The sequence below is a fragment of the Cheilinus undulatus genome, linkage group 5 (genome assembly GCF_018320785.1).
Source record: "Cheilinus undulatus linkage group 5, ASM1832078v1, whole genome shotgun sequence".
NCBI classification, from domain to species: Eukaryota; Metazoa; Chordata; class Actinopteri; order Labriformes; family Labridae; genus Cheilinus; species Cheilinus undulatus.
In genome coordinates this window covers 45,499,984-45,515,376 of record NC_054869.1, presented here as the reverse complement: position 1 = coordinate 45,515,376, position 15,393 = coordinate 45,499,984, and the positions used below count along the sequence as shown (strand labels likewise).

At 39.1% G+C, this 15,393-nt stretch overlaps 1 protein-coding gene across 5 annotated transcripts in view; it reads left to right on the top strand.

Moving 5' to 3' along the window:
- emid1 (EMI domain containing 1) overlaps window positions 1–15,393 on the top strand; it is a 145,659-nt gene that overhangs the window by 114,474 nt on the left and 15,792 nt on the right. For 3 of the 5 annotated variants that reach the window (XM_041787205.1, XM_041787209.1, XM_041787208.1), the window contains exons 9-15: window positions 3,433–3,540; window positions 11,600–11,689; window positions 13,627–13,679; window positions 13,771–13,833; window positions 13,925–13,969; window positions 14,192–14,236; window positions 14,362–14,373. In XM_041787205.1, the coding sequence (XP_041643139.1) occupies window positions 3,433–3,540; window positions 11,600–11,689; window positions 13,627–13,679; window positions 13,771–13,833; window positions 13,925–13,969; window positions 14,192–14,236; window positions 14,362–14,373 (416 nt within the window). The remainder of the gene's footprint in view (window positions 1–3,432; window positions 3,541–11,599; window positions 11,690–13,626; window positions 13,680–13,770; window positions 13,834–13,924; window positions 13,970–14,191; window positions 14,237–14,361; window positions 14,374–15,393) is intronic. The other 2 variants (XM_041787206.1, XM_041787207.1) reach the window with 1 other exon arrangement.

The following is a 15,393-nucleotide window of genomic DNA, read 5'->3' as shown; positions in this document are numbered from 1 at the left end:
AAATAGACTCCCAGACGTGCTGCTCATGTTAACTGAACCAGAACACAATCATAAATCTGCCCCTATATTCTGGTTTCATTGCTCATGTACTAATAATAAATGAGCTGTTAGTAAAAAGTAAATCCAAAAGCAGCTGCGACTTTAATGATAATTCAGTAAATGTCGGTTTAAGTGTGCTGGGACATCTGCTCTGGCTATAGGCTGTTATTTCTCTGCTCCGGATCATGAAGGGAGTGCCGCTCCTCCTTGCGGGCCAACATATGACCCCTACCCTATGCCTGCTGCTGGGTAACGGGGAGATTTAGAGCAAAAGTTAAACTACAAACCCACTTTCCGAGAAGCGCCATGTGAATTCAATCTGCACCGAACATGAGCTATATATACACAAATCCCAGGTCCTTATGATTTCCATATGCCTGTGGTGTTATTGTTTTTTCTATCTCCATTACTTCATAAGTACCCAAAACCAGTGCTATGTCTTACATCCCAAGCTGTGTTTTCCTTATTGTGCTGATTTTTTCATTTCAAAGAGAAAGATAAACGTAGGATTGGAATGTGTCCAGTGTCATGGAAAATGTGGATAAATATGTTTTAAAGTCAGAGGTTGTGGGAAAGATGGGAGAAAAGTGAACTCATTGTGTTGGGAGAACTGATATTGTGCATTATGACAGATCCTGATAAGTTAAAGGAGAATTGTATTACAAGTTTTGACTCATATTTTGACGCAGAATCCTCCAGGGAACCATAATTCTGCTGGCAAAATGAAAATTGTTTCCCCCAACATGTCATAAAGATTCTTAAGGGCCACTTTGATTGGCCGTTTGAACCACTGTGCTGCAGACTGTAGCCTACAGTCTCCCCTCCAGCAGCCAAAACACAGTCAGTCATGCTACAGTGTTTATCAAAGCTGAGTGAAAATGGCCCACAGAGGTGTCTAATCAGACCTGTAATAACATTAGTCTGCAAAGGAGTAATTAGTGGACTGTCAGTGCATGTTGCATCAGCTTATAAACAGAGAGGTGGTGAGTGTGGGTCTGTCTGAGGGTAAAAGGTGGTTTTTATGGGGCTGAATTACCTCAGGAAAGTCCAGACAGTGAGTTAGATAATATTGTTTTTGGTCTTTAGAATTAAAGACCAGGCAGGCAACTCTGGACCAGCTACAAGCAGTTTGTGATATGATATGATATGATATGATATGATATGATATGATATGATATGATATGATATGATATGATATGATACGGTTATGGTATGGTACAGAACAGTTTAGTATGATACTATACTTGAAGTCGCAATACCATACAATATCGCACTGTACAGTAATATAAAACAATGCACTCCCATGAGACAATGTATCAATTCAGTTTTTTACGTTAGGATTCGATACAACACCATGCGACCAACAAGGTATATCAACATGATATGGTATGATAGACTGGATAGGTTATGATATTATACATTATTATACTATACAACTTGATATGATGCAATACTGGAAGTCACAGTGATCTCCATGACACTGTACAGTATGGTACAGAACAATACAACACGACATAATAGTACACGACACTATACGATATGATATGACCAGATACGATTCATACAGTGCACTCCCATGTGATCATATATCCATTTGCTATACAGTATGTGATATGATACGATATGAAACGAAACAATTAAATAGAAACAAAATCATACCATACGATATGATACGAAATGAAACGATATGTAACGATACGACACTGCACCCCACGCTGCACTCCAATGTGACCATGTATCAATTTTTTATACAGTATGCATTAAGATCTGATACTATATATGATACGATATGACTCGAAATGATATGATAAGAAATGAAATGATATGATATGAAATGTAACGAAACAATACAATCAAAACAAAACCTTACCATACGATATGATTCGAAACGATATGACACAACACAATACAATACAATGCATACATTGCACTCCCATGTGACCATGTATCAATTTGTTGTATGGTATGCGATAAAATCTGATACAATATGATATGACACGAAACGATATGATACGGGACGTGACAGAACACTATGTAACGATACGGAACGATACGATACAATATGATACAGCTCGACACGAAATGATACTTTTGGAAACGATATGACACAAAACAATCTGATACGATGCAATACAAAATGATACAAAACAACACGGTAAGAAACGATATGATAGGAAACAATATGAATCAATCTTGTACGAAACAGTACAATAAGAAACGATACGATTCAAAACAATACAATACAAAATGAAATGAGGAAATTAGAAGACAGGATAGCAAAATTACAATGTGATATGGTACTGTACGGTACAATACGTTACAGTGTGGTGCATTGCAATATGATGCACTACAATACAATGCTATAGAATATGATTTGATGCACTACCATGGGTATGGTGGAATATGAAATATGTTAGGAAATGCTACGTAATAAAACAACATGATATGATACAATGCGATATAATATGATACTTGAAACTACACATGGTAAGATACAGCAGGAAATTATGAGTTACAATACAAAGTGATATAGTAAGGTGCAATGCAGTATGGTGTGATATGATGCAATATAATATGGGAATTCATGATATGATACAATGCAGTGTGATGTGATGCCATTCAATACAATACTGGACGTCATGATGCAGTGTAATATGACATATGCTTAGGTATGGTATGGTACAATAAAAGAGGAAATTATAAGATGGGATACAATTCAGTAAGGTAGATATGGCAGGAAGTCATACAACATGACACAACAAAATAATACGCAATAATCCATTAAAAAAAAAAAAGATAGAAATGAAGGCGATGCTGTAATGCTATTGCTCTGCCCAAACAGCCTTAAGAAATAATAATAAAGTTTTTTATCAACAATGGAACCATGAGTTTTTCCAAAAGGTTCAATTCCCATAGAGATACTGCAAACTGAACCCCTTTAAAACAAGTTTAAATGAGGAAAATCTTGTGGTGTGTTTGCTGGAATCATTTAATTCACCATGGGTCAGTGCCAGTAACACTTCATAGAGTTTAATAGTGTTTATTTGAGTTTTCTCATGCCCCCGCACTGGACCATTAAACACCCTCCTCCTGTTAATTAGAGAAGAACAAAGTCAACCAGTTCACTTCTCCTCGTGTGTCCAGCTGCTGAGTTAACTCCACACTCAGATAGGAAAACACTGCTGCCAGGCACAGTTATACCGCATCAGTCAGCACTTTATCTAATCTGTTTCCTCTCTGCTCTTTGTCATAGTCTGTCCTTTCATCACATAATTTATCTCTACCAGTCAGCCTTTGTGCTCTGCCTACAGAAGAAACCTCTAAAATCATACTGTTGCCATGACATCCCTTATTTCTGTCACCTTACGTCTGTTTCTGTCTTCTCTCCTAAAGGCCCCCGTGGTCCACCAGGACTCCCAGGAGAGAGGGGTCTACCAGGCCCACCAGGGCCTCCGGGGCCTCCGGCGCCAGCGAGTGCCCGCATCCCCGATCCTGACCACAGTAAGACCCTGACCCAGACCAAAAACAGACTTTGTGTTGTTTCCAGAACACAGTATCTACACCAAGTGCAGCTGTAGTTAAAAGTATAAGGCCGAATTGTTTGATATTCAAGTGGTGATATTTCCTATTTCCAAAAGGCAAGACAGGTTAATTTATAGAGGAAGATTCATTAAAAATTATTTTAAAGGGCTTTACAAATATAAAAACAAAACATGATAACACTCTGAGCATTAAAGGCAGAACTAATGATGGTATGATTTGCTCATTACAGCCTGTAACGGTGCATTTTTATGTTTTCATGTGGGTGAAGATGTTTTTGATAACACGGCTTGTGTGAACAAGTCTACTGATTTCTAAAATACCTGTCTACATGTACTAGACCAAACCTGAGGTCTGGTAAACTCACTTCTCTCAAACTCAACATCACAGATTAAAAAAAGTCAAATTAATATGAATCAAAAGACTCACATGACATCACCTGAGGCCATATTTCACACAGTTGCTGCTGACTGATTCACCACAGAAAGGTGATAACAAAAGGGCCATTCACTTTACTCCCTAGAACTAGAGATCCTCTGGTCTTTTAATTTATTTTTAAGGGGAAAAAAGTAACTGCACTGTAGGAGGGGATAAAGGGTAGCCTGTTTGTGATAGAACACAAATGCCAAAAGAAGTTGGAGAAATTATTACTGTATATTATTTTTATTGTTAATTATGTCTGCTGACATTTTTGGCCTCTTAAACTCTGAGTATAACAATTCCCTTTACACCATCTGAAGGTTAATAAAAGAAATGTGTAAATTACTCATGAAAATTACTGCATGCTTTAGCAGATTGTCTGATCTCAGAGGTTCCAACCTAAATCCTGTAAATTCTGTATCATATATTGGCAGCTTTATTTCATAAAATTTTGACTTTATTCTTGAAGGCTTAATTAGTTTTTCCTTGAAACTGGGAGAACTTGTGCTCTAGTTTATCTTCAGCATAATGCTGGTTTTTAACAGAAATACTATCTCGTGTTTAGTCCCTTAATTCAGCCTGATTACATTAGTATTTACTCATGTAAATTTAACTTCATGTGGAGTAATTCAGCTCCTATATCTGTGCTCGTCAGCAAAGGCCCATCATGATCAGTAAAAAAGTATTTTTAATGTAGTCTAGTGTTTTTATATTCATTTAAAATAAACATGGATTTTATTTAGATTAAAACTGAGTAATGTGTCTATTACAGACTAAATAAATGAATGAAAGAAGGCAGAAATGAAACCACGCTCCAGCTTTGTAAAAGGAAGGAGACAGGGAGAAAGTCAGTGTTCACTGAAGAAAACCTCTGAAAGACTCAGTTACCATCGTTTCTATCTCAGAGCTTCACTTTCCTCCCCTGGAAATGGGTTTTATTCTCTCCTCATTCTTGGGTTTGAGTTTCCTCATTCTCTGGAACAGAAATCTCAGAGTTCCCCTTATTTCAGGTCTAACAAACTGAAGGTTTGCTCCAAACCTGCTTTATGAAACAGGCCCCTGGACACAAATGAGTTAACTTCTCCTCTGTAACAGATGCGACCCTCTCTCATGCAGGTACAGCTCCATGTAAAGCCTTTGTTATCAGGGAGCATTACACTGGTTTCACACACCTCAAACTGCTGATACTGGTGTGTTTGGGGGGCATGTTCCCTCCTGTAGCCTGAAAGCTCCCACGGGTTTTAAGACTAATGAGGGACAAAAGAAACAAAGAATGAAAGTAGACAGGATAGTGGTAATCCCTTAACTGCTACTTGCTTTTTTAACTGTCCAGCAGCCAAGTCTAGCAGAATTAAAGCGTAATAAACATCTGAAATGTGGCGCAGGCTTCACATGCTGCGATGAGAACCTGTCCATCACTGATGTCACTCAACAACTTCCAGATGTAGACCAGCGATCAGACAGGGTCAACACATCGGGGGACTTTATGTGAGGATTCAGCAGTTAAACAAAGTATGCAGCACACAGATTTGTAAGCCGTGGGTTCCTGTGTGAGGAAAGTTTTGGTACGTTGAAGTTGGTATGATGGTTTCCGAGCCTGTGAGCCATTTCTTTCACATCAAAGTAACAGTAGGGGACGTGGAGGAGGGGGTGGTCTGTGCCGAGCTTCCTTTTTAAAACATCAGATTATTTGGCTTTTACGTCTGCTTCAGGAGGCTGGAATTCCCTTCAGCAGGACAGGAGATGATGGCGCATGTTTATAAATCAGATTTCTCTGCTTGTAAGGACCCCAGTATAGGGCTGGGCAATACATCAAGGTTTCAAGACATTGATTTATTTTTAGATGAGATAATGGAGAGATATCAATGTAGTGTATGATGCTTTTAAATAATGTATGTTTCTTCTGCTTCATTGGTGAGTGCAATGTTTAATGAGTTGTTTTGGGGAAAGAAAGTCAGAGCTAATACTCAGTAAAAAGATTGTTTAGTGTAAGAACCACTAACAGTAACATGCTTTTTGGCCAGAAGATAATTATTACTTTAGTTCATGTAAGGAGGTTTTATACGTTTTGTAACTATAACTACCGCCTAGTGGCTGTTCACTACGCAAGGACTTCAGTTGCCAGACAGTGAAAGCAAAGCAATTTTACCAGCTGGGTTAGAAAGACAAACACCTGGGGCCTTGTGCTTCAAGGGGCATCAGGATAAAGTTACCATATATGTACATCAAAAATGTATTATACAGCAATGTGCAGAACTTTAAAGCATGTTTGGGCCAAGAGTTGAGGCTGAAATAAAGCATAGATGTGGCGGGAAAGTTGCCTGACGGCACCAATGGTGGTAATAAGGGTTGACACAGCCCCAGTCGGCCTCTGGATGTCCTTGCATATTACCAGGGGCATGGGGGAAAAACTGTTGAAAAATAACTAAGATCACCCCCTTAGGGCGGAGTAAGGGATGGATGTGGCGAGCAAGCATGGCCTAGGGTCTCGTCTGGGTGGGAAGTGGGGCTTACATCAGACCCTGGTTGTGCTGTGGATGTCCCAACAGCCAGTGGTCTCCGGGCGTATTACCAGGGGTGAAATGGCCAGGACAAAACAGATGCCGTCGAGCTTGACCTTGGATGCTGAGATACACATGTGTGTCAACGTGTGTCAAGCTTGTTTCTGGCTGCACACATCCTCTAGTCCCAGGTCATACGTCAGACCCTGTGATGAGTCTTTAGACTCTTCACATCGCTGATAAAACATACGGTATATTATGATGACTAAAAGTGCATAGAAGAGCAACAAAATAGATTTTGATTATTTTTTTTTAAAGTCCCCAGGGCAGGAGCCTTTGCCCAAAGGTTAAAGTTCAACCTAGGTATAACAATTAGGGCTATGAAATGATTAAAACTTTTAGTCAGATTTATCACAGGTTTCATGGTTAATCACATATTGATGCTTGAGCCCCATGTTGCAACTCGCAGAACCTGAGTGAACCCCTTGTCCTCAACAATATAAATCCATTTGGCAGTTGTGCTCATCAACATGTCACAGACAGTATTTCTTGGGGGCCAACGTTGTTCAGTGACGGTGGTTAGGCTCAGTGTTTCACGTTAACTCCTTTGTCGACCAACGTATACTTTACATTGTGGTGGTCCCTGGTTAGTGTTCCATCTTTGTTTTTTTGAGACACAAACATCACATCCAGCAGGTCATCATGTTCATCAGAATTATCCATCTTCTTTGTTTGAATAGCTGCTACCGTCTGGCTGCATTAAAGCAGTGACAAGTGCAGATTAGGTGGAATTGTGGGATATATTGGAAGGCTTGTTCTGTGCATGCATGAAAAATTAACTAATTAATCCTGTAATCCTAATAACAAAATTGGATTTCTGCCAAAATTTACAAACTCATTCTAGTAAATATACAGATTTGGAAATATGGTTAAAACCTAAATCATCAGTCCTGAAAACACTTTAAAGTCTAAAGAATGAGGATGAGCAATGAGAAAGACTTCAGCCAACATGGGTCTGTTGGTCCTGCCAAAAATTACCTGGCCTAGATGTGGTGAGTTTGTGTTATGATGCTGTTCTACAAGCTGATGGAGTAAACAGGCATCTAGGTCTCATAATTCAGATTTGGGTACATCCTGAAATTCTCTGGCTCTGTTAGCTGAGAAATACTTTTTGGTAGATAGGGAAGGGCCTTATGCTGCCCGCAGTCTCCAAATTACTAAAACCAGGCTCGCCTGCCCCATATGCAAACTATGCATAGTGCATGGGGCCTCACTTTGAGTGTTATTTCTTCTATCTCTCTCTCTCTCTCTCTGCACATCAGACCGGTGTTTGTATGATAAATATGACCAAGGTGTGTATATACAATGCTGACCAAACAAACTTTACCTGGGCATCTCACATTAGTAAGTCAACCATCAAGATATCTACTTTTTGGGATAGGTGCCAGCCATGATCAATTAAGTGTGCAGTGTTCACTCTCCCTCCCTCTTTCTTGCTTATTGATACTACCTGCTACACAGACACTTTTATCATGTCTGTCCTGAAATTCACCTGCTGTTCTACAACCTCTCTTGTCAAACATCAACTTCTGTTTTTGTTTAGTTTGTGAATTTATAATAAAACTACGTAAAGTTCCTGCGCTGTGAGAGAGTGAGATTAAAAATATTAGCTATATTTTTACAACAAGGAATATGCTCATCAAAAGCAATGATCTTTTTTGTGCCTTTTTAAGATTAAAGTTAGTTTTGCTGAAAGACACAGGTCTGTGGTAGTTTTTGTTATATTATCCTTGATGATGACTGACTTAATGACAACTAAGAATTGCATTTTATTTGCAAATATATATATATATATATATATATATATATATATGTTGTTTCTGCAATGGTTAACACACCAACATGTTGAAGCTCTTTAACCCAAATTATATTTTTAATGCTAAAATATAATTATTATTGTTATCCATGAATTTTCAAATTTACTGATTTACCAAAAAAAAACTGAAAAAATGGTAAAGCACATTAATATTTCTTGATTCATATGTCAAATTGTAGTCCTTTACTTGCACTCCTGAACAGAAAAAATAGTTTTAGTGGTAGAGTGTTATGCTTGATTAATTTCTTGACTTCTCAAAGAAGCCCAGTGAGCTGGCTCAAATTTGGGTGAATTCAGTTTGAAATCCCTCATTCCTGTTTAAAATGGTAAAACGTGGAGAGCTCACTGAAAATGAAAGAGTCTGCATTAAAGCACTTCATGATGCTGGATGGTCTCTGAGACAAATATGACAGGTGCTCTAATAAATTTGTTAAGCACTGTATATATCTATATATTTTTAAGATAATTTACTAAGAGTAATGTAAAGTCAGTATGTTGGGGCGATGGTTGTCAGAGGGCCTCATATCAGGGTCTACCTAGGGCCTCACTTTAGCCAGGAGCAGCCCCTGACTCAAACCAGCCCTGAGTGAAAGTGCCATGGTGGGTCAAGAAGAAGGGCTGGGTAGTTTCTGTGGTAGTGTGATTCATAGACATCACACAGCAAAGAATGAAAATGAAGCTGGATGACAGTTTGCTTTTCAAAATCTAATCCAGTCATTCTTGAATCAGAGTGGACATGTGTGCAAAGTTTGAAGAGAATCTGTCAAAGTGCTCTGTGGTATAGCATGTTCAAGAATGGCCTCTACAGCCATACAGATGAGGGGACAGACGATGTGAAAAACATAAAGTCCCTGGCCTTCTGCCATTGCTGGCACAGAAGCATTAACACTCAAATGATGTTGAAACCTGTTTGATACCCAAGCAAATCCTGAGTACTTTATTGATTCTGATGATCACAAATTGCAGACAAGCATCCAGAATTCACTGGCATCATTTGGAATAGTGGTTGAACTTGCAAGGAGCAAGTGCTGCCATATTTCTGCAATTTAGCCTGTGCACTCTGTCTGTAAGTGATAATATGATGATTAAGATTCTGTACTTAAAGCTAAAACTGATCATTAATATTGAAAAATGATTTTTTGGTGATACTGTGTGTTGACAACCTAAATGCACAGAAATATTTGCATTTTTTGTTTTTTACCATTTAGACAGGAGTTTGGCTGCAGTTTTGACGATTAACAAGTAAAAATCGTCCAGTATTGAGTGTCTAGGACTTATTTTTTTGTTGCGGTGGTATCAAAGATGTAAAAAATTGTTCGATTTTTTCTAAAATCATATCAAAGTTTACAGTTTTTGTATCGTGACAACCACTTACTATTTCATTACAGGAAAAATTGATATAAATTGTGTATTTCCATTCAGAAAAAAACCCTGCTATCTGATTTTCTGTCCATATCACCCATCCCTACTCCAGAGCTGTATTTAGTCTTGTCTAACCACAGATCCCACAGCGATCTTTGCAGGAAATCATCATCAAAGTGTGCAGAATTGTACAGCGAAAAAGAGCAGCTCTGTTTTGCATGTCATCTCTGTTTCTGATCTTTCTGCGAGTGCAACTTTCGTGCAGCTGGAGGATGTTTCTGGCCACCCGCCCTCCTCCTCTTCTCCCTCTCCCGATGTCTCTTGCTGCTATTGGATCCGTGTTTCCTGTCAGCATCGAGCGACCTAATGACCGCACATTTCCTCAATCACTCACACGCTCACCGCCCTCCTCCTCTTGACCCTCCTCTCTGCACTCACATATTTATAAGTGCTCACATCGAATAAGGCTGTTTTTTAAATGCAGTTACATAACTTCATTTAATGAATGTGAAACACTGATCTCTTACTGACAGTGCTTTTAAACACTTTTTGGTATAGTTTACTACACTGTTGAAGTCATCAGGGTAGGTTGAGTGTTTTATGGAAAACACTGCCCTCTGGTGGCTACTTAAAGTAATAACAAGGATTTTTCTAGGTTTCAAAGGCTTCAAACCAGTAGGATTGCTTGTGTTGATCATCCACAAAAGTTCATAAGCAGGAGCTCATACAGCTACAAACACAATATGCCACTTAACTCTGCAGCTAAATATTCATTCATTCAAAGATACAACTGTAAGGAGAAAAAATTTACTGCAGGCTTCTTCAGGTTCTCTTCTTGGGCAAAGGCCTGTGTATCTGTGACTTTAGCACTGTTACCTATTGTCTGAACATTTAGGGACCTGCAGACGCTGTATGGACAGCACTCATCTCTCTGACCAGAAAACTGGTGCCTTTTATATAGTAATATGTCTTAAAATGTTTGAAAATAAATTCACATTGGAACATACATCAAACAGTTTTTTATATTGGACAAAGATACCTTGAGTAAATACAAAATGCAGTTTTTAAATGATGATTTCCTTTATTAAGGGAAGAAACAACTAAGACCATCTGGCCCTGTGTGTAAAAGTCATAGCCCCTAAACCTAACAACTGGTTGTGTCACTCTTTTGCAGCAACAAATGTGAGCTAGCATTTGTCATAACTGGCAATGAGTCTTTCACATCACTGTCTTTAGATGTTGTTCTGGGTTCTTTTGTGACCTCCTGGATGGATCATCGATGCGCTCTTGGAGTCAAGTTGGTAGGCTGGCCACTCCTGGGAGGGTTCACCACTGAAAGTTTTCTCCATTTGTGGATAATGGCTCTCATCATGATTTGCTGGAGTTCAGAAGCCTTAGAAATGGCTTTGTAACCCTTTCCAGATTCATAGAAGTCAATAAGTTTGTCATCTGTTCCTACATTCCTTAAGATGGCAACATGATGTGTTACCTTCTGAAATCGTTTAGCCTTCTTCACTTTGTCAACCACGTTCTATTTAAGGGATTTCTTGAGTCAGCAGGTCTGGCAGTAATCAGGCTGGGGTGTGGCCAGTGAAATCAAACTCAGCTTTCCAAAAGATGTGTTTAACAAGGAGGGTATGACTTTTTCACATCGGCCCAGGTAGGTTTGGATGGTCTTTTTCCCTTAATAAATGAAGTCATAATTTAAAAACTGCATTTTGTATTTATTCAGGTCATCATTGTCTAATATCAAATTTTTTTTATAGTCCTTTTGCTTCACAGTCCTTTTCCTGTTTGTAAACATCATCTTTAGCCAGGAAAGTAGCTCTCATTTAACACTATGGTTTTGTCCCATCTGCAGGTCATGGAAAAGACCCGTTCTTCACCAACACTTTCCATGACTCACGGGGGCCGCCTGTTCCAGGTCCTCAGGGTCCTCCCGGGCCTATCGGTGAGCTGCTCTCGTTTTTGTGTTAATGCCTCTGCTGAAGAAAGTGTATTTGATTGTGATACTGGAATACAATCACTATTCCAAGAAAAGTTAGGGCGCTGTGTAAAATGTAAATAAAAACAGAATGCAATGATTCTCAAATCTCACAAATCCATATTTTATTCACAGTAGAACATAAATAACAAATCAGATGTTTAAAGTGAGACATTTTACCTTTTTATGAATCATATTAGCTCATTTTGAATTTGATGGCAGCAACACATCTCAAAAAAGTAGGGACAAGATCATGTTTACCATTGTGTGATATCCCCTCTTCTTTTAACAACAGTCTGTAAACATCTGGGAAGTGAGGAAAGCAATTGCTGTAGTTTTAGGAGTGCAATGTTGTCCCATTCTCATCTGATGTGGGATTCTAGCTGCTCAAGAGTCCTTGGTCCTCTTTGGCAGATTTTTTGTTTTATGATGCTCCAAATGTTTTCTATTGGCAAAAGATCTGGACTTCATGCAGGCGAATTCAGCACTTGGACTCTTCTACTTTGTCTGGTTTGGAGCATATGTTGCTCTGAAACCTCTATATTCTTTACAGGATTGATTGTTCTTTTCCAGATGTGTAAGCTGCCCACAGCATAGGCCTGAATGCAACCCCATACCATTAGAGATGCAGGCTTCTGAACAATGTGCTGATGACAAGCTGGATAGTTTCTCTCCTTTTCAGTCTGCAGGACACAGCATCCATGGTTTCCAAAATTAATGGAAGTCACCTGACCACAGAACAGTTTTCCATTTTGCCTCAGTCAATTTTAAATGAGCTTTGGCCTGGAGAGAATGGCAGCACTTTTGTGTTCTGTTCATATGTGGCATCTTCTGTACATGATGCAGGTTTAACTTCCATTTGTAGATGGCATGGCCAACCGTGTTGACAGACAATGGTTTCTGGAAGTGTTCTTGAGCCCATGCAGTGATTTCCAGTACAGAATGCACTACAGTACAGTATGCCTGTTTTTTAATGCAGTGCTGCTTAAGGGCCTGAAGATCATGGACATCCAATATTGACCTTCAGCCTTGTCCCTTGTGTACCCAGATTTCTCCAATAATCATAAAATCAACAGATTATCTGAACTGTGTATGGCGGGATATTCTGAGTCTTCACAATTTTTCGTTAAGTAACATTTTTCTGAAATGGTTTTCACAATTTTTTTTATACTCAGTTTTTTTTCAGATTGGTGAACCTGCCTATCTCTACTACTGAGAGACTCTGCCTGTCTAAAATGCACCAATCCAGTTGCAACATGCTGCTCTAGCTCTTTTTCATTAGTACCACTTACTTTTCCAACCTTTTGTTGCTGCTTTTGTACTTTTTGGAGATGTGTTGCTGCCTTCAAATTCAGACTGAGCTAATATTTTTTATGAAATATAAAATGTGTCAGTTTAAACATCTGATATTTTGTCTTTGTTCTGTTGTGAAAAAAATGTGGGTTTAGGAGATTTTAAAATCATTGCATTCAGTTTTTATTTACATTTTACAGTGTCCCAACTTTTTTGGAACTTGGGTTGTATTTTAAAATATTTTAACACACAAGAAAAGAGCAAATGACCACTTACTCACTGTCTGATCCTGGGTCTTAACAAACTGTATGTTGTTGATATGAACGTTATTCAGCTTTCCTAATCAGATATCATTTGATCACTGATTTAAGACTCATTCAGCCTCCACCAGAGGGATTTGGGGTCAGTTTCGATGACTTTAAACAGAATCTTAAATCTGCACGGTCAGATAAAGGTTCAAACAGAAAACCACCCTTGCAGCTCTAAAAGCTGCTAATAACTATGTCATAAATACTTACAGGTGCTGTACATGTGTCAGCTTAAGCTCACTAAATTCAGAAAGCCTGTAAACAAGCTGGATGCCAGTGAGATTGTTTTTTGTCTTTGCACAGGTCCTCCAGGTCCCAAAGGTCCAGTGGGACCTCCCGGGCCACCAGGACAAAATGTAAGCCTTTTAACAGCGCAGCCAGTTTGATTTTTACAGACTCAATTACACCGAGTATAAATTCATCCTCATTTTATTTGATTTATTAAAGGGTAAACCAGGAGCTCTTGGAGTGCAGGGTCCTGTTGGGCCGAAGGGAGACCGTGGGGAGAGAGTGAGTTCAAATAAAATCTTCATATTATTTACTTGGATTCATTTTTACAACACCTGTAAACAAACCCTTGTGATGTTTCTCTGGTTTTCAGGGTCCTCTAGGTTACCCAGGAGAGAGGGGCTTCAGAGGCGAGCCGGTAAGCTTCCTCCACCCTACTGCCTGTAGAATTACAACCCAAATATACGAGTGTATTCAAGGAAACATCAACACATGTCATAGCTGGTTATTTTACTGTAAACTACACTACCCAGCAGCACCACAAACCACACTGAGTCACAGAGAAGGACCTCTCTATTTTATGGTTAGATGCTCTACTTTCATTCATGTTTTGACTCTTTGTTGTTTATATTTCTCATAGGGAGCACCGGGTCCAAAGGGAGAGCCAGGAGAGAAGGGCTTACCGGTAAGAAAGTAGTTTCATACGTTCTCTACGAGGCATGGAGTATCTTTTTTTTTAAGTTTAAGATTAAGTCAATTTCTCTGTGTCTGTCTAACCTTTATTTTCTTACCTCCTTCTCATGATACAAGAGCAATCTAAATGTAAGATATTTTTATTTCTGTCATCACGTGTTCCCTTTGTTAATGTCTTTTTCAGTAGCCTTAATGTAGTCTAACCATGACCCACATCTCTGGTTATGGTTACTATCTTCTTATAGTCACCGTGTTTATGGATGTCTCTCTTTTTCTCTCAGCTCCATACTTTCCTATCTGCTGTTTATCATAGAGTGTCTGTTTTATACGGGGGCCAATAAGTGCAAAGGCTCAGAAACAGCTCAGTAAATGACTAACATTAAGAAAAATATGCAGCACAGTGTTTCCATCAGTATTCATTGGTAGGGGTGGCCTGCCACCTAAAAGTGAGCACCCACTACCTTCAGTAATTGACATACTTAATGGAATGTATCCTCTGTATTTATGCACGTTTGCTTTGTTTTAGCAAAGAAAGAGCATCTTTTATTCATTTTGCTGTCCTGCAGAACTGCCTGCAGAGCTCAGAGGTAGGATTGTTGCAAGGCAAGGATCTGGGGAAGGCTAGAGAAAATTCTGTTACACTGTAGGTTCCCAAGAGCACAGTGGCTTCCATAATTCTCACATGGAAGAAGTCCGGCACAACCAGTGCTCTTCCAAGAGCTGGTGATACAGCAGAACTGAGCAATCGGGGGGAAAGAGCATTAGCAAGAGATGACCAAGAACCTTATGGTCTCTCTGGCTGAGCTCGAGGGATCCTGTGTGGAGATTCAGTTTATAGATTTTTATAAATATGCAAAAAAAAATCTGCTCTGTCATTATGGGGTCTGAGTGAGGATTAATGTGAATAAAAAATATTTATATCAACTGTAGCATCTTGAATTGATGATAAAAACATGCAAAAGTCAGAAATCCAGCAACTGCAGAGTGCTGCAAATGCAAGAAAGCAGAATGATGAAGATTTTGAGCTCAGTTAGCTTTGCAGCATCCTCTAGCTCTCAGGGCTTCCTTTACAGAACCCCTGCTCAGCTGTCTCAGCCCCCTTGGTAAAACTTTGCCCAAACTCGCTTTAAATCTCCTACTAGCTGTGTT